Source organism: Monopterus albus, unplaced genomic scaffold (assembly GCF_001952655.1).
Source record: "Monopterus albus unplaced genomic scaffold, M_albus_1.0 scaffold177.1, whole genome shotgun sequence".
NCBI classification, from domain to species: domain Eukaryota; kingdom Metazoa; phylum Chordata; class Actinopteri; order Synbranchiformes; family Synbranchidae; genus Monopterus; species Monopterus albus.
In genome coordinates, this window is record NW_018128057.1 from 366,211 (window position 1) to 385,788 (window position 19,578).

General features: G+C 43.2%; 1 protein-coding gene across 2 annotated transcripts in view; it reads right to left on the minus strand.

Annotated features, from left to right (window-relative positions):
• Positions 1-12,822: 12,822 nt before the first annotated feature.
• The window catches only part of ptenb (phosphatase and tensin homolog B), a 19,418-nt gene continuing 12,662 nt past the window's right edge, over positions 12,823-19,578 (minus strand). The window contains exons 6-10 of one of the 2 annotated variants that reach the window (XM_020616720.1): positions 18,393-18,631; positions 17,432-17,573; positions 17,162-17,328; positions 16,212-16,469; positions 12,823-13,368 (exon numbers count right to left, since the gene is read on the minus strand). In XM_020616720.1, the coding sequence (XP_020472376.1) occupies positions 13,180-13,368; positions 16,212-16,469; positions 17,162-17,328; positions 17,432-17,573; positions 18,393-18,631 (995 nt within the window). In that variant the 3' untranslated portion in view covers positions 12,823-13,179. Of the gene's footprint in view, positions 13,369-15,944; positions 16,136-16,211; positions 16,470-17,161; positions 17,329-17,431; positions 17,574-18,392; positions 18,632-19,578 lie in introns of those variants that run through there. The other variant, XM_020616721.1, reaches the window with a different exon arrangement.

Below are 19,578 nucleotides of genomic sequence, written 5' to 3' on the forward strand. Positions count from 1 at the left end.
GGCCGAAATGAGCTTTCTCCGCAGGGCGGCCGGGCGCACCCTTAGAGATAGGGTGAGGAGCTCGGTCACCCGGGAGGAGCTCAGAGTAGAACCGCTGCTCCTCCACATTGAGAGGAGCCAGCTGAGGTGGCTCGGGCATCTGTTTCGGATGCCTCCTGGGCGCCTTCCTAGGGAGGTGTTCCGGGCATGTCCCACCGGGAGGAGGCCCCGGGGAAGACCCAGGACACGCTGGAGGGACTATGTCTCTCGGCTGGCCTGGGAACGCCTCGGCACTCCCCCGGAGGAGCTGGGGGAAGTGTCTGGAGAGAGGGAGGTCTGGGCATCTTTGCTTAGACTGCTGCCCCCGCGACCCGGCCCCGGATAAGCGGAAGAAAATGGATGGATGGAACAAAGACTGAAGCTGTAAACAACAGAAATTACAATAAATACAATCACAAGATGATAATAACCTCCATGAAATAAACAACAAATACACAATGATGTTGCCAAATGTGTCCCTTAGGAAATATGTTTAAGTTATCTTCAGCTACGTTTTGTCCTTCGTCAGTTGTTTTCTTGGAAGAGACTTTTATTTCGAAAATCTTAGTTGGATGTTCCGACGTTTATTCCGTTTTTTTGACACTGTTCAAACACCAGGATAGTTGTTGTTAGTCCGTCAGAATTCACCTGTTTTATAACCTCGGGCCCCTACACATGTTGGACTGGAAGCGTTAACTTATAACACCTGTATCTTCTCAGCATCAAAGTGGCTCTATTAGGAAACTGGACTAGGACACGATCCTCTGACACAAACCTACTGAACTTGCACATTAGTGTCAGCCTCAAATCAGCACATTGTTGGTGCTAACACTGACCAGCCTGTACATACAGTATGTCTCAGCAGCCTGAGCACACTGCTGTACCACTTTGCTAGTCCTCAGTTCTCTGACTCAGTCTTGATAGCATGTAAGCAGTCTCACATCAGTCTCTTGTGTTCAGTTCCTGTTTCTCCATGACCTGACAGGACCTCTGCAAATCCACTCTGTCTCTGGGAAAATGTCTCTTTCACTTTCAGAAGGTGTCTCCAGTTCCTCCTGTAGACCTGCTGGGCTGGGGTCTGTACAGTATATGACCTTGGTGCATCGTGTTTTTTTATTAGTGGCTGGCTGCCACTCGACATCTTGTCTCATCGGGTTCTTTCTCCCTCGGTTCGGAAAGCATCCTGGGTCCTCTGTCAAAGACGTTTGTGTTGGTTTAGCACTCCATGTCTGGGAAAGACTGATCTTAGTCCTGTGACCACATGCTTCATTCAGCTGGTCCTGGTCTCTGACCCTAGTTCTGACCTGGATCCTGAATCCAAACCTCAACTGTCAAACTCTAAACTCAGCCTGGTCCTCACAAATATACCCTTGCACTTCAGTGTATTTTAGACTTAGTTGGAAATGGTTCAATTTGCCAATTTTGTGCATTAATCTTTAATCAATAACCCATATTGATAAAGTGAAAACATGGTTTTAGACATTTTCAGTTATTCAAAATCAAAAACTGAAATCTCTCATTTATGAAACGATTCCTTTACTGTGTACACCATATAATTTCCTGTTAGCACAACACGGTAAAGTAGATGGAGTTCTTGTGTTCCAATATATTACAGGTAAAGTGAAAGCAGTATTTTCAGTAGTACTTGCTGTATACAGTTACTGTGGAGCTGGGACACAGCAGCAGTGATGTAGTTTCTCCACCAGGGGGCAGCAGGATCAAGGCCAAGTGCTGCACTGTTAGTGATTTTTGTCATCACTTACTGTGTATGATTATCATCTTTATTAATGAGACTGGGTGACTGATTATGGGCACACGTATCAACTAAGAAATGTATCATTTGTATTAAGATATTTAGAGCTGAAGAGATGTCTATGAGGAGCACTCCCCTCTAAAAACTGAACCCAGAACAGTCTGCAGGATACTGGGAACAGGACTTTACTTTGATAAGGTGATGACTGCTTCCTCCTTCTGCACAGCTTAGACCTTTCTCATAAGCACACACACACTGATGTTAAATGACTTTCCTGATCCCTGGTTGGCTGAAGGTTAAAACGCTGCAGAACTTTCTGAATTCTTAGCATGTGTGTGTATATACATGACTTTCTATGGTTGTGTGAACAACCTTTAGTTCAGTGTCATCAGTGTGAGGACGTGGTCCGGTCCTCACTCCTTCAAAGGACTGTTTGCTGGTTCAGGTTAGAACCAGGTTTAGGTTAGGAGCAGGGGGACATATTAATGGGTGTCCTCACAAAGACAGAAAGACAGGACTGTGTGTGTGTGCAGATGAGGGACCCTGCACACGTGTCTCTAGATGATGATGATGTCATCTACAGCCCATCTGATTGGCTGGCAAGGGACAGCGCCCATTTCCTCTATGCTGACACACACACACACACACAGGTTATTATTAGAAGCACTAAGACAGAGAGAGAGAGAGAGAGAGAGAGAGAGAGAGAGAGAGCGCGCGCGCACGGGGAGACGCAGGATGAAACTGCGACTATTTGTGAATCAGGTCTCCAAAGAAAACCCTGCAGAGAATGTGAATGTGAAGAAGAAAAACTGGAACAGATAAAAGCCTGAATCAGTCTGAGATGATTGCTGCAGTCAGTTCCAGTAGAACGGTTTAAGTGTCACAGAGGAAAATGTAAGGGTTTAACTTCACTAATGAAGTGACTGTGTGTAAAGATGGACAACGTGACACCTCCCTGAAGTGAAGCCACCACGAGCCGACCGCCCCCTGGCGGCTGGTGGCAGTAAAGGTCTTAAACCCCGTCCCCTCCATGTGAACAAGAGGTCATTGGTCAGGCTGTTTTTAATAAGTTACTTCATGATATAAAAGGGGATGTGTTTCAGTTGATTTGACAGCATTGACTGGCATCTGATACTGTGGCTCCACTTCTGACCGTTACTGCCCAAAATCTGGGTGGAAAATGTCAAGATGGCAGCCGCCATATTCACAGTGTTTTTGGCTTCACTTTTGCTTAGTGGAGGGAAGCGGTGACACTTCGTCCATATCTATGCGCAATCTGTGCTAATGATGTGTTCCATTCAAGCATTTAATTGCCATCATTAAATTGTGATTACAGTGAATTTCAATGAAACGTGAACCAGCTACTATACATTGTTAACCAGCTGTGTGTCAGTAACTTAAACCATCTACAATACATATGAACCAGTTGCCTGTGTCTGTCAGTGCTGTCTATCCAGCAGAGGCAGCAGTTAGAGCAGGTGGTGGACTCGTTTGTTTCAGTTGCTCTCTTCTTCCCTCCACTTGAGGTCCTCAGCTTTCCCTGGGCGATCAATATCTCACCCTGCAACCCCTGCAATCACTACATCGCAGTGGACTCCTGCAAACACAAAGCAGGTCTGTGCATGCACCTTTATCATCTATGCTGGTTTACCGTTTGCACATTTGAGAGCCAATGTACCTGAGTCAAATTCCTCGTGTGTCACACCTGGCCAATAAAGCTGATTCTGATTTATACTATATTTGTGTATTCAAATAGTTTGTCTTTTTAACAGACATTAAAATGAGCCTTCCCTTAAATGCAACTTCTCCATCATGGCCTAAAACACTAAATGTGGGATAAAAACACTTCAGTTGAACCTGGAGTCAGGAGTCAAATTTTATTCAGATGATACCGGATCATTTACATCTGACACAATGACTGTTGGCGTGTCTGTCCAGATGCTCCCAGTTGTGGCCCGTCTCTCGCCATCCACACCAGCATCCCGTTCGACCTGCAGCACCTGGAGTGAGAAAAGGACGTCCAGCTATAGAAGCTGCACAAGCATCAGACAATCAGCATCAAGTGTCAGGACAAGTGGTGGTACTCCCAGGTGAGTCATGTCAGGTTCCACTGCCCTTGAACTCCTCTCAGTGAGGAAATGTTTGATTCACGACCCCTCCTGTCCCAGACTGTCCTGGTCATGTGACCATCCTTGACCGGCAGCTGCTCGTCTGCGGTGGTGACGCGTTCAGTCACTCCACCTTTGATGGCTGTCTGCTCTGAGCGTGCTCAAGGCCTGGGTGTGACCTTTACACAGATCTAAACAATCTGATTCAGTAGTTAACTAAATGATTAATACATTAACAGTCGCATGAAGTGCTCAAATTAGCAAACATTTCTCTGATAGTGTTTCATGGTTTTGTATTTAAATAAGTACATGTATCGATTTCTGGATGAATTAATACATTATTTTACTTCACCTGGGGGGTAATCAACACCTGGTTTAATTAAACATTGTTTAGAGGTTCAACTAAAGGCTGGAGTAATTCAGGGTTAACTTACACCTGTTTTAATTGTGGCTGAGTGTAAACGTGGTCTAATGAGGGTTAAGTTAGGTCTTGGATTAACTTAAACCTAGTTTAATGATGGCATTAATGAAACCCACCTGGTTTACCTCACAGGTAACTTTACAGAGTTCAGTATAACTCTGAACATAACTGAGTACATTTAAAGAGTGTCACACTAGTGTGACACAGAGTGAGTACATTTAAAGAGTGTCACACTAGCAGAAAAATAATTGTGTCTGATCATCTGACAGACCGAGGAGATGAATCGTCCACATACGAACATGCTGGGAGGTAAAATGAACCACGGCCTGCATGAGTGTAGCTGACGCAGATTGAGTGACACTGCTGCTGGTTCCTCTGCTGCTTTACTCTGTCTTCGATCTTTTTATAGCAGCAGATAAGACAGAATTAGTTACGGTTTGGGGCCCACAAGGCTCGCACAGCATGTATGTGCATGACCTCATTTTTCCTCACTGTTCTCCAGTTGTTTTGAGCGTGCTCAGTACTGCTGCTGCAGTGCATTGTGGGGGAAGCAATTATCATCTCTGCCAAGTCACTGATAGGCCAGAGTAATATAGACACGTGTGGACAGCTCTCAGAGCAGAGCACCGTGTCACACAACACAAGTTTAAAGGCACGTGTTGTTTTAAGCTCAGACGTTAGTTGTACTATGAGCTGAACCTCTGGTGAAACAACTGGCTGGGAAGCTTCCTGAGCCCCATCAACAAGTGTAACCTCGCCGTTCCCGTCGCCCTTCAGCACCTCCGGGAACATTCCTTTGAATGCAGCGCGTTTGTACATTTGATTACATTTTATGTATTTGGTAATATTTTCTGTATTTGTGTTTTCTAAATGCTGCACATCAGTTGTCAATTTGGTGAAAGCGTTTTCTTAATTAGCTGGGGAAGCTGAAGGAGCAGCTCTCCCAGCTGTTCTTATCTTTGCTCTTTAGTTTTATTTCCTCCTTTTTCCGGTTGCCGTCTACTTCCTGACACTTCTGGCTACTTCGTTCAAACCTTTAAACATGTCTTCTTAAGGAATTTAGGGCTATTACTTTTCTTTTCAGTAACTCTGGTGCGGGCACGGTGAGGTTACACTTGTTGATGGGATACTTTTTTTTATTCAACTTTTTTTTTTTTTACAATGGTTTTCTATAGGGAAAACCTTCAGCTTCTTCTAAACCTTCCTCTTTTTGTCAGCTTCCTGCTTTGTCATGCTTTGGGCTAGAAATGTAATTTAAACTTTAAATTGGTCCAAAAACGTTATACTTTCTAGTACTGATGCCAGCTTCTTGATATCTTTCTGACTTCTGGCCGATGACATTTTAATACTGATTTTGGTCAGTATTCAGATCATTCCCATCCTTCTTTATGTCCTTAGTAGAATGTTTCCCCCCCTCCTTCCTAGTTTGCTAGGATTTTTGTTTATTTTCATGTTTTCTCAAGTTGCAGTGCATTGAGCTTTCAGGGCCACTGTAGTCATGTGTACAGTACTTTGGGTATGACCAAGTAGGCCCTACCTGCAGGACTAAGGATATTCCCATCAGCCTCAGCTGGACTGTTTACCATTAGTTAGCTAATGTTAGCATGCCAATACACTAAACACTGTCTCTCTGCGTTTTGTGTTTCTGTGTAGCCTGTTTTATATACATTATTTTGCTTTTTCAGACTTTTTCCATGACTTGGAAAAGTCTGGTGGGTTTAGCAGGTGAAAATCTGTCCTGGAGGATTATTATGTAAACAGACTCATGGCAGTAGATAAAATAATTTCACAACCATCACAGACTACAGCAGATGTTTATAAATAGTTTATTCACCTTGACAGTGTTTAATTTTATTATAAAACAAGGAGGGAAAAGAATAAAACAGCTGGGGGGTGGGGAGGGGACGTGGGTCAGTTTAACAAGAAATGTTTTCCATGATGATGCAGGGAATCAGTTATAGTGAGATTTCTGTTTGCTGACTGAATGAAAATCAAATGAATCAAACACACAGCTGTCATGAACAGAAACATGGTGGACCACTGAGCTGAAACGACACATGAATGCTCTCCTCGACAGTTTCTGCAGATTAATTCCAAAACCACATCTGTCACCAAGCTCGGTTTACTTCGAATGATTTCCAATACTCATTAATACCGATTCCGCCAGGTCAGTCTGGAACAAAGTATCAGGGGAAACAAAACTACTTCTGTCCAGAAAAAAAAACAGCTCATTTGGCTTGTCAAATATGATTTTGCATGGATTTTCCTATTCAAATTTTCATTAGGTCCAAATCCAGAAGAGAAAGAAATACACAAAATTCCAGTGCACACCAGGGATGATGATCGCTCATTTCATAATGAGATTATGAAGAGAGCTACAATGAGAAACGCACTGCTGACAAACTTATACTCGTTGGCAAATTAAATAATAAAGTAAATTATTTAGACTTCCCCGGTGTGCACTGGAGCTCTGTGACATTTGTGTCCTGCCTCTCCTTGGCACCCAAATGGAAGGATGAGCAGTTGCTGTTGTCTTGGGCTGTGCACAGTATTATTATATCTACTGACCAGATATAATTTTTAATCTTGCTTCATCATCTGTCCCACAACACCAGACGTTACTGAGATTTGCCAAACATCTCTCTTAGTCCTCGTCTTAAAGCCTTTTCATTAGTGACATTAAGTCAAACACACAGATTATATACAACTATTTATGTTATGTCATCAGAGAGAGATATGTTAGAATGGAATACATTTTTCTTTATCACACACTAAGATTCGATAGGTTTACACTGTAATACAAAGCATGGCTTCTACATGGATGACCAGCTGGCGAAGATGATCACATTTCAGTGTTAGCCTCTGCCTGAAATCAAAGACCTGTAATTTCAAAAATTATGTTAAACCTGAAATTCTGATGGTCAATCTGTTAATACAAACTGAGATTAACCAGTCAGATGTTAATCTCCAGCACAGGTTGGATGTTTGACCATCCCTGTGATTGCAGAGCCTAGTAGCCAGTTGGAAGTTGTCTGGGTGCCACTTTTTTAACATTCTGACCTGACAGAGATCTAACTGGGAGCAAAACATTTTCTAACATTGTGATGGAGTCGGTGTGCAGGTGTTAATCTCTGACCTTGAGACTGACAGATGTGGTCGGTTACTTGACTAAGGTGCAGAAATGTCGAGGAGCAGCAAACTGTTGTTGGGTTCAAGTAAAGGTACGGTCACATGGCACCTCTGTCCTGCAAATGCTTGTTTTGTCTGAAGGACAAATGAATGAGAGGATCTCCTGCACTGGTGCAATTTTTAGACATCTCTGGCGGACTCGCAGGTGAGAGTTTACCTTCCATGTTTGAATCCTGACATTCTACCAGTAGACACACTGAGTCACTGGGTTCTGGAAAGCAGACTCCATTATTCTAGGGAGGACTACCATGATATGACACCTTTTGACAAGTGTGAGTGCAGGGCAGTTTAGATGAACAGAAGGCTGATGTGACTGCACCTTAAGGCAACATGCACAAAAAAATGAACACAGACCATGTTTACCTTCCTAACTCCAAAACTAACAAACTGACCAAAAATAATAATATAAAATAAAACAGAGTCTGAGCTTCATTTTGGCAGGTTTAGTGATGAGATGTAAACAATAGCTGAAGCATCATCTGGTCGGCTAATCAGACAAAGGCGCTTTATCGCCGGAGGAATCACAGGACTTTTGATTTACACGATCATTCAGAGTGGTGTTTGAGGCCAAAACCGAGTTCAAGGTCTTTTACAGATTGCAGATTCAAATATTTATACAGACCATTATGTTCAGATGCCACAGACTTAAAAGGGAAACGTGGCTTAAGTCAATGTCAAACTCACAAAAGTGATCTTCATGTTCAGATTTTATTTTTTAGGGTTCAGGTTTTTATGTCAACATGTAACCAAATCTCTGCAACACTTTTCTGTGGCCTTATGTTTTCTGTGCAGAGATTTATAAGCAGAAAAGTACTTTGACAACGACCTTCCAAAGTTTATATCACTTCCTGTTTTTGGTTCTTTCTGGTATCGTTCATCAGCACAAGAACATTTGTCAAAGCAAAACAGGGTCGACAATGGAAATTTCATTAAAACTCACTCAGTGGTTTTGGATATGGCAAATGTTTGTTGTGAAATTACTTAATTTGAGTTAAGAAGAAAACTGTCTTTGCGAACCCTGGGTGAGGGTTAGAGAACCAACCCTGGCTCTGTTAACTTACAAACAACTATTTCCTGTCCAAACTTCCTGAGACATTTGACACAGTTGAACTAGGACTTGTCTGTAACCACCAACTATAAATGATCAAAAGAAAACTATTTAGAGCACCTGGAACAGTCAAAACATGGACAGCACCTGCCTGGCCTCATACCTAAAACCTGTTCAGAATCCGCCGATATTTGCGGTATACTACCAGCGCCCAGCAGGACGTAGTAAGACTATGATGTTTACTTCTAGTCTGTTCACACCAGTTAGTAAAGCTTTCCTTCAAGGTTTTAACTGTTCTGACAAATTAGATTTGTATTTGTAGCTGTACATGTTCAGGTTTATGGCTGGAACATGAGTAAAATGCCCAGATGTTGTCTGGAGACGTTTGCACTGTTACTTTTACAAAGACAACTGTACTGTTTAGCCTTTTCATTTAAAACCAACCCCTCGAAAGGAAGTTGTAACAAGCTTGTCTGATACAAAGGGTCACACAATATGTTGTTATATTTGGGAGGCAGCCGCCTAAAAATCACCTATGATACGTTTACATATATCTTTGCAGAATTCACCTTATCAGCCTAATTCAAGCCTTAAACATGTTAAACTTTGAAGCAAGGGGCCCCAGTAAAACAGGGACAGCCTTAACCATTCTTACATTTTGTGCCTAACAGTTTTTGTGATGCTAAACGGATCCAGGTTTGCTGTACCTCTGCAGCAGTTTGCAGAAATTAGTTGTGTATCCTGGGTGAAGCCCCTCCACTGAAAGGGTCTACATGACACGGGCTGACAAACGGAAGTGAGGCCAGGCCTGACAGCACCTAGGACTTAAGACAGAAAGTGTGTTGCTGCTGTAAAATGCCGGTGGCTACATAAACAAAGCCTGTAGAGAGATCGATCACAGGCTGAGACTGGACGAACGCTCGCTGCTGTTAGAGAGCACCACAGGCTCAGCATAGCACCTAAAACCCAACATGGTGGACTGTAGGTCCAACAACAACATTTCTAAGGCGCTGATCAGCTGTAAGCACAAGGCTACAGATGAACTCGAGGCTTCCACTGAGCTGCACCTCAACATGATCACACAGGATGCAGTTTTTTTTCAGGTGTTTACAATCTGACAATCCATTTTAACGTCCTCTGACACAGAAACTACGACTTACAACAATCTGTGTAGCTGCAAATACCTCTGTGACGATGCCATTTCCATTCTTAATCAGGTCAAACAAACTATTCAGCGGCGGTTCAAAGCCAGGGTGTTTGTTTATCCGCTTGCTATACCTCACAGTGAAAAACAAAGGTTTTCATCAGAGCACAGTTTGGGAATTCTAACATCCCTTCCACATCATGTCACTAGTTTGAACTTTCAAGGATACTATCAGTTCTTCCGGCCTTGCAGATTCTCAGAATAAAAGCTGCGCTATGGGTTTTGTGCTTTCAAGCCTCCGGAGTGCATCCTGTGTGATCAAGTGGTTGACGGGGCCAACAAAGGTGCAGTGGGAACTGGAAGCCCCATCTCAGAGTCTCAGAACCACACGTAAGACGAATAATGATCAAGTACATGATCAACTCCGGGCTGATGATCGGCTGTAGCACCAGATGTTAGGACGGAAAACTAGTGTCAGGACTAAAACGTTTACCCACAGCTTATCTGGAGGCAGACGCTCTTTCAGATGATCGTTTGGGATGCTCTGATCAACAGGAGCCAATTGGAATGGGTTGATATTAATTACAAACTATATCATGGGTGGTGTCTCAATATTAATCCAATTACTTGGGTGAAGCAAACAAACCATGAAGCAGGTACTGTATGCTCAGCCATTGTGCATTACTGAGTACACCGCAATAGCAAATACTTCACAGTTGCACCTTATATCCAACTGTATTGCAGCACTTTTGGTTCTTGCAGTACAACACTGGACGAACATGCGGAAGCTTACACTGTGGACATAAGAAGGTACACATCCACAAAGTGATCATCTGAAGTCTGTTTATAGTTAGAAGTCTTTAAAATTCCCTGTTGTTGCGTTAAAAGAGAAGCCTGACATTCAGTAAGAGCCCAAAGAACAGGAACCAGTTGGCAATTGGGTTGTTCTAATTACATTTGTAATCTAAAAGGACAGTTGGCATATCTGTAGTTGTTCATTTGCTTCTGTAAGATCTAGACGGACTATAATGCTAATGTGGCCATAGCCTCTCCTTGGCATTAAAGGTGCAGTTTGTAACCAGGAAGTTAAGTGCTTAAATGTCTCCAAGAATTATTAGTGAATACAACAATTAATAATCTATGAAGAGTGTAAAGATTATACAGCGTCACCCTCATTGAAATGTTGACAACCAGACACACAGAGATGGAACCTTGTGAAATCTACCACTGACCCTTATTGTGTCCTGTCCCCAAGTTTGAGAAACTGTGCAAAACCTCCTGAACGGCAGCTTTATGAAAAGGCTGCATCTTTCAGCACAAGCATGAGACATCTGAGCTTTCTTGCATGGACAAAGTGAACTCAGAGATGCATATAAATCCATCAAGACTCAGTGAACTGTCCTTAATGAAGCGCCCGCTTAGTAGCACATCAAGACAAAGTTGTAGGTTCCAGCTCTAGTTTGTATCAGGGTGTGTTAGCCTACATAGGGGTAAAGTTTAAAAGGAGATGTGGCTGAAGGAATTGGTTTAATGTGTGTAGCGTGTTTTTTGTTTAGCTTCATGATTGCTATAGGTCAGAGTATAACAAAAATATGTTTTCTGTAACTGTATGAGCTGATTGAAGAGCTGCAGAGAATCCTTCTGTGCAAAACTGAGGACAGAGACAGGATGCCAGGAAAGTAGTAACAGCATTTGTTCACAGTAGGTTTGTACTGTATGTGTGTTCAACAGTAGATGATTGAAAGAACTGCAGCAGGTTGTGAGTAATCCAAGTTTTTCCTCTTCATTGTCACATTCAAACAACAGGTTGTCACTTCTCTTTGTGTGCTGCCTCGTCACAAAGCCACTCCAGTCCAGCTAAGACTGGTCTGAACATGACTCCATACAGGGAAAAAGATATTAATATCTTTGGAGGGCCCCAAAGTTCCTTGGTGGGAGGTATTCCAATCTACACAACACAAAAAATAAATAAATAAAAATAATCGAGGTTAACCAACGCAACAAAGGACTATAGTCACAGTGTCGCAGTAAGCTTTATACTCTGCTGTTCCCAAATGGGATTTGTTCCAATGGACTCTGATTTGCTTGTCTACACAGGGTCAGACTGGTCCAAACTGATTCAGAATAGCTCAGACAGACTCAAAGGTCCAGACTCACTAGTCCAAACCAGCTCAAACTGGTCCCAAATGGACTCGGACTGTTCCCAAATCTCAGATCTGTCCACAGTGACTCAGCATGGTCCCAACAGGCTACTGGTCCAAACCCACTCTGCACATTCCAGTGTGGTCTGCTCTTTCTTTGTCAGGAGGACTGCTGAAGAGCAGGCGGAAAAATGTTCCAGTTTTGTTTTAATCTGTGAGATCATAGCAAATCATCAGGAAATACGAGTAAAAACATTCTCCTACTATAAGAACCGTGCCAAGTACAAGGTAAAAACCGACCCAAGCTGCTTGTGTGGGCCAGCAGTTTTCCAAACCATTTTTAACCTTCTAGTTGTTTCCTGTGATTCAGGTTTAACAAGGCCTTTCATCACCATGTCAAGCCAACACTCTCTTTACGGTACGCAAATACACGGTTACCACTATCTAAAGTGGTACCTTTATCAAATGAAACGCATGATAATCAGTTACCATCATCACAGTCCTGCTTTCATGAGGTCATTCAGTAAAGGTAGCTTTAGTGCCTAAAGTAAGTTTCAGCGTCAGATCTAGAGGAAACTCTGCAGATGCAGGGAACAAACATTCCCTCCTTTTATACTCACAGATCAACACAGATCTCATTTTGCTCAAAACTGGCCATCACAAATCTATGTGGGTCCACATCTGACTAGAAAATTGGTAAAATAAGTCAAAGACCAACAGAAGAACAACATGTGAATTTGGGCCCCAAACTGTGACGATGGCACACAGAGAGAAGAGTCAACAATCCAACACAGCTCAACAACCTGAAGATTGAAGAGGGCTGAGATGAGAAGCAGTCTGCATACAGTTTGCTAAAACTGGCCAGGAAGGAAGCAAAGGGAAGAAGGATAGAAGGACACATAGGGGTTGTGTGGGGCTTTATCCAACAAACATCTTGGTGTAGTCACTAAAGAAGTCTACTTGTCTTTCAGTTTGTTATATTCAAGTTTTACTGCTTTCATTTTTAAACTCCCCTGTCTGTCCATTCATCTGTCTTATTCTCCATTCGCTGTCCGTTTTCCCAGCCTGACACCCCCCCCGCCAACCACACACATGTCCCAGCCCTCCTCACCTTCGATCGCTGTGTCACATGATTGTCCAGGTGTGCACCAAGCAGAGGACTGGAGGGGGTTGGGGGCTTATCATCTGATCTAAGCTCTTTGAATCCAGAGTCCCACAGATCAGTTCTGGTCCGTTGGTAATATTCCCCGTAAGCTAACCACATGCTAGTCTTAGTCTGGGGCTTGATGAGTGTGTATACATACATACATACATACATACTGTATATTATATATCGATGTGTGAGAGTGTGTGCGTGTCAGACTTTTGTGATCTGATTGTGGTGGTCCTCTTCAAACGGCTCGTTCTCTGGGTCCGAGTCCGTTGTGTCGGAGTAGCGGTAGTGATCCGGCTCGTTGTCGCTGACATCTGGTGTCACCGAGGCTGACGTGCTGCTTGCATCACAGTTAGCTCCCTCCTCTACCGTCTTGGTAAAAAACAATTTCACCTGGAGCAGAGAATGAAAACAATTAGAGATGTACAACTGTTGACCCTCAGGGTTGACAAGCTGCAAAACCCCGTTCCTGATAGTGTGGCCAAGGACCCCTGTGGACACTCACTATTGGTTGCTTTCTTGTCAGCTGCTTGGGAACTGCACTGAGCTCCCTGTCCACACAGGAAGCTGGCCGACAGTGAAAAGGCACAATGCTGAGACTGGAGTACTTGTCAGGAGGGTCTGCTGCATCCTGTACATACACTGTACAGTGCCACTTGTATGTGCACCGCCTTTTTTCTGTTTTTTCTCTCCAAGACTGCGTTGCATGCACGCAAATGACCAGAAAGTAGATCTGACATTGTCGTTAGTGCTACGTGTACATCAAGTTGACATCAATACTCATTTGATCTGTGACCATCATCTGCCACCATGCCGCTGACTTGTTAGGTTGCTATTGACATCACGGCTTTGCACAATGTAGAACTGCTTGTCTCCAGATTATGCTTGTTACCACATATATGGGGCAACTAACAACATGGTCCATGCTGCCACTGACAAATACAGTCCTGCTCATTCCGCAAAACAGCTGGGTTTGGATTTGAGAATTCTAGATACATGTTAGCGTATGTATAGTTTTTTCAACTACAACATACAGTGGTGTGAAAAAGTGTTTGCCCCCTTACTGATTTCTTATCTTTTTGCATGTTTGTCACACTGTAATGTTTCAGATCGTCAAACAAATTTATATATTAGTCAAAGATAACACAAGTAAACACATCATGCAGTTTTTAAATGAAGGTTTTTATTATTAAGGGAAAACAAAATCCAAAACTATAGAGCCCTGTGTGAACAAGTGTTTGCCCCCCTGTCAAAACACTGGTTTATCGCACCTGAGTTCAATTTCTCTTGCCACACCTGTTCGCAATCAAGAAATCACTTAAATAGGACCTGCCTGACAAAGTGAAGTAGACCAAAAGATCCTCAAAAGCTAGACATCATGCCGAGATCCAAAGAAATTCAAAAACAAATGAGAAAGAGAATAATGGAGCTCTATCAGTCCGGAAAAGGTTATAAAGCCATTTCTAAAGCTTGGGGACTGCAGCGAACCACAGTGAGAGCCATTATCCACAAATGGCGAAAACATGGAACAGTGGAGAACCTTCCCAGGAGTGGCCAGCCGACCAAAATTACCCCAAGAGCGCAGCGACAACTCATCCAAGAGGTCACAAAAGACCCCACAACAACATCCAAAGAACTGCAGGCCTCACTTGCCTCAGTTAAGCTGAGTGTTCATGACTCCACCATAAGAAAGAGACTGGGCAAAAATGGTTTGCATGGCAGAGTTCCAAGACGAAAACCACTGCTGAGCAAAAAGAACATAAAGGCTCGTCTCAGTTTTGCCAGAAAACATCTTGATGATCCCCAAGACTTTTGGGATAATACTCTGTGGACAGACGAGACAAAAGTTGAACTTTTTGGAAGGTGTGTGTCCCATTATGTGTGGCGTAAAAGTAACACCGCATTTCAGAAAAAGAACATCATACCAACAGTAAAATATGGTGGTGGTAGTGGGATGGTCTGGGGCTGTTTTGCTGCTTCAGGCCCTGGAAGACATGCTGTGATAAGTGGAACCATGAATTCTGCTGTGTACCAAAATATCCTGAAGGAGAATGTCCGGCCATCCGTTTGTGACCTCCTGCAGTCCCCAAGCTTTAGAAATGGCTTTATAACCTTTTCCGGACTGATAGAGCTCCATTATTCTCTTTCTCATTTGTTTTTGAATTTCTTTGGATCTCGGCATGATGTCTAGCTTTTGAGGATCTTTTGGTCTACTTCACTTTGTCAGGCAGGTCCTATTTAAGTGATTTCTTGATTGCGAACAGGTGTGGCAAGAGAAATTGAACTCAGGTGCGATAAACCAGTGTTTTGACAGGGGGGCAAACACTTGTTCACACAGGGCTCTATAGTTTTGGATTTTGTTTTCCCTTAATAATAAAAACCTTCATTTAAAAACTGCATGATGTGTTTACTTGTGTTATCTTTGACTAATATATAAATTTGTTTGACGATCTGAAACATTACAGTGTGACAAACATGCAAAAAGATAAGAAATCAGTAAGGGGGCAAACACTTTTTCACACCACTGTAGGACCCACATTTCTCAAATCTGAGCGTCTTTCACTATTTCCCTGTCAAATTTTGTCTTCTATGATTTTATTAAATGCTAAGAATACAACCAGCATACATTCTTGAATCCCTCTGTTTTTACTTGTAGTGCTTGATCACGGTCACAGCTGTTGTGAGAAAAAGCAAAAACTTCATTATCAGAACAGTGACTAGATTTTCTCCTATACTTGAGGATCGTTTAGCAGAGACCTATAGACTTGTCATAAATGACTCGGCCAGAATCAGAATCATCTTTAATGGCCAAGTATGTTTGAAATAACAAGGAACTTGATTCCAGTGCAGAGGCTCTCAGTGTGTTGTTAGGCAACAGGAAATAGAAAATAATAAATAAATCAAATATTAAATATGTGCAATCAAAAACAGGAAAAGAATGAAAGGAGAATACAATATTTATAAATATATGTACACAAATACACATTACAGGAGAAGGGTTTATGCAGTGGCTACAGTCAGGGTTAAGTGTTGATCAGATCGACGGCCCGGGGGAAGAAACTGTCCGTGTGTCTGGTTGTTGTGACATACAGTGACCTGTAGCGCCGTCCAGAGGGGAGGAGCTCAAACTGTGTTTGACCAGTTTGTGGGCCCACAATACCTTACAGTTGACAAACAAGTAGCTTAATGTGAACACGGTCTAATCGGATTTAATGGTGAAACCAGCTGAGGTTTACCTTGAAGTTCGGGGAGAAGTTCCTGTTGGCCTTGTCTTTGTTGGCCTTGTCCAGGTCGTTCTTGGTCAGAGTGAGAACCAGGTAGTCTCTGTCGTTGGTTTCTGCTCCCACCATCATTGCAGTCATCGTTCCCGGGTTCTGGTGTGTTCTGTCGGCCAGCTCCCGCAACGTCCCAGCACTGCCATTCTCCAGTTTGTCTGGGTTCTCCTCCGGACCTGGGATGAAGAACGTGTTGACCCAGAAGTGGAACATCTTTTCCTTAAAGGATAGAGGAAGAAAAGCCTTAGAATTCTGATGCAGCTGCCAACTCTGTAAAGAGTTCCTTCCTCTTTTGCTCTGTGAGGCTGACGTGTTTTTGGAGGGTTGTTCCTGGTCTAACTCACTTGTCTAAGGACAGAAACTGATTTGTGGTTCTGAGTTGCATGAAGAACCTTGCCATGCTTTAGAAACAGAGCTGGAAAGTTTTCAGTCCCTTCACTTGAGACATTTCACTAAATTACATTGCATTCACTTTTTAGACATCAGTTATACACACAGTGTTCCATATAAGTGAATAAGTCTGTAAATAGAACATTTCATTATTTTGATATGCAAGTACATACAAGCATTTCTAGAAACAGGTACCGACAGAGATATTTTGCCTCATTTTGTGCAGAATGAAGTGCCAAAGAGTGCATTCAGAGTAGTGTGTAACAAGTGAAGGGGTGTGAATACTTCCTAAAGCCACTGTATTTAAATTATCCAGGAATTTAAAGCAGTGCACATTTGAGGGGGTCAATGTCATAAAAAGCAAGTAGAAGCACCAAATAAACAAATGAAGTGTGATAAACATAAACAGGACACATGACTCACGTGTATGTACCACAGCTACACATTGGTTGTTTTGCTGCTGTACGTTTCCATATTGAACAATATTATTTTTACATTGGTTTGCAATGAGTCATCCTCACCTTCTTCATCATCTTGTTCTGCTTGTGGAAGAATTCCACCTTGATGTCTCCACAGACAGGAAGTGGCTGCGGGAGCTCAAAGATCATTAGTTTGTCTTCTCTCCGGGTGTGGGTGGGGTTAGAGGTGTGGATCTTCACCTTCAGCTGGTAAACGACAAACTGAGGGTCTGCACCAAGAACACAAGAACACAGGAGGTGGTTCCTCATTCCTCAGTGTATTTTTCTGGTCCTGTGTAATGAAATGTTATAGAACCTGTCAGACAAACTCACTGCAGGTGCCTCCAGTGAACATGGGGACCGTTTCAAACAGCATCTTGTGGAAGAGCAGAGCGATAGGTTTGTACTGCAGCTGGTTCCTCAACAGGAAGCTGTAGTAGATAACGTAGCGCCGCTGACTGGGAATGGTCACACCCTGAACACACACACACCACATAAACAGAAATCATTCAAGTGCCAATAAGCAGTGGATCATTTTCACACAGCTTCAAGGACGCAGCCGGTGAGTTTGGATGTTCATGTTATTTCCCACAAACCCCGTCGAGAGACCTGCAGCACCAGTGAATGTGGTGTATTCATTCATTAATGTGTGAGTCCAGACGCTTATTGGTCTGTGCAGTAAACCTCCACTGTTGTCCACCAGCTACACTGAGCCACACTGCTGCACTGGGGGGCAGGTTTCTGCCCTCAGGAAACATGGGAGGCTGTCCATTTCCAACAAACAACTCCAAGCACCCTTTACACTACTTCACTAGATTCTCGTGCTGCACAGAACAACATCGGCTTGTGTCTGTACTCAGCCACAGATCATCTGTGGACCCTCAGTATGTGGATGAAGTCGCATATTAATAATAAGGCATCAGGTTTAGGACCTACAGCTGTTACTCCACTGTATCAATCAACATTTAGATCAGATGAACCTCGTTAATCAAGATGAAGGGAGACCCCAACTTTGTATATTCCTGTAATTTATACCTCATTGCAATTAAAGTGAACATATCCTCTTCCCAGTTGGTTTTCAGCCTACACCAACAAAGGCACACCAGAGGTTTAACCAGTCCATCAGGCCAAAGTCCAGTCTCTTTAACTGGTCAGACTTTAATGGAACATCTCTCTACAGTTCATTTGACACGTGGTCTTCAGAGAACTGACCTTGTTCTTTGACGTACTAACATACTAAGAGTACCATCACAACCAGGCGTCATACTTGTAACACCAGTGGAGCTGTGCCTACCTTCTTATCGCGAGTGCGGACCTCTCCGTAGAAGTCCAAGGCCTCCTGAGCTTCCTGAAACTTGCCTCGGTGCAGCAGGTAGGCACAGATCATGACACCGGTTCGACCTTTTCCAGCCTTGCAGTGGATGGCTGCGACATGCTGCTCATCCTCACTCAGCCATTGGTCCAGGTCCTCACAGAATGGCTTTATCAGCTCCAGCTGGGGTGGGTTGTGGTCCTCAAAGGGATACTGAGCAACTGAAAGAGAACCAGCGCAGAGGTGAGACATGCAGCGCTTCTTTTCTCTCTCTGGATTAACTTTCAGTGCAGCATGTGATGCTGTAAGGGTCCGATGAAAGTGGTGACAACACAGTATTACTTTTTTTATTTCCTGGTCGCATTTCTTTAACCTTAATCAGGAGCTCAAAGGACGGGTAAGAAGAGTCAGACAATGTTCACCTGCAGTCACCAAGGCTGAGGAAATATCTGTAAGTGTAGCTGTAAATACTTCCTGTGTATAAACTACACGCCTGCATTTGTGGCAGCATCAGGTAAGAGTTTCTTTTTAGAATGAATGGTAATTTACAGAAGCTTGGTGAACGACATTCTGGTTTATGGAGAGGAGAATGACCTCATCCTCAACATAAACAAGACAAAAGAAATAATAGTAGACTTCAGGAAGAACCCCTCCCCTCTGCTGCCTCTGACCATCAAAGGGACTGAGGTGGAGAGGGCTGACAGCCTGTTCCTGGGCCTGCAGGTGACATCTGACCTGAGCTGGTCACTGAACACAGCTGTCACAGTGAAGAAAGTCCAGCAGCGGCTATACTTCATCAGGCAGCTCAGAAAAGCTGGGTTGAACTGTTGCCCTCTCACCTAGGCTTATAGAGGACTGGTGCCATCTACTACAATGGCTTTAGAAACATCTGTAAGACCTCATTCATACTTTGACTACTTCTCCCCTATAGATCTCTCTGAGTTGACCTCAACAATTGCTTCATCTAAATCATCAACATGTCTCCTGGACCCCATCCCGACCAGGCTGCTCAAAGACGTCTTTCCCCTAATCAACACATCCATACTAGATCTGATTAACCTCTCTCTATTAACAGGTTATGTTCCACAGTCTTTTAAAGTTACAGTAATTAAACCTCTACTCTTGACCCAGGTGTCCTAGCTAATTATAAACCAATATCCAATCTCCC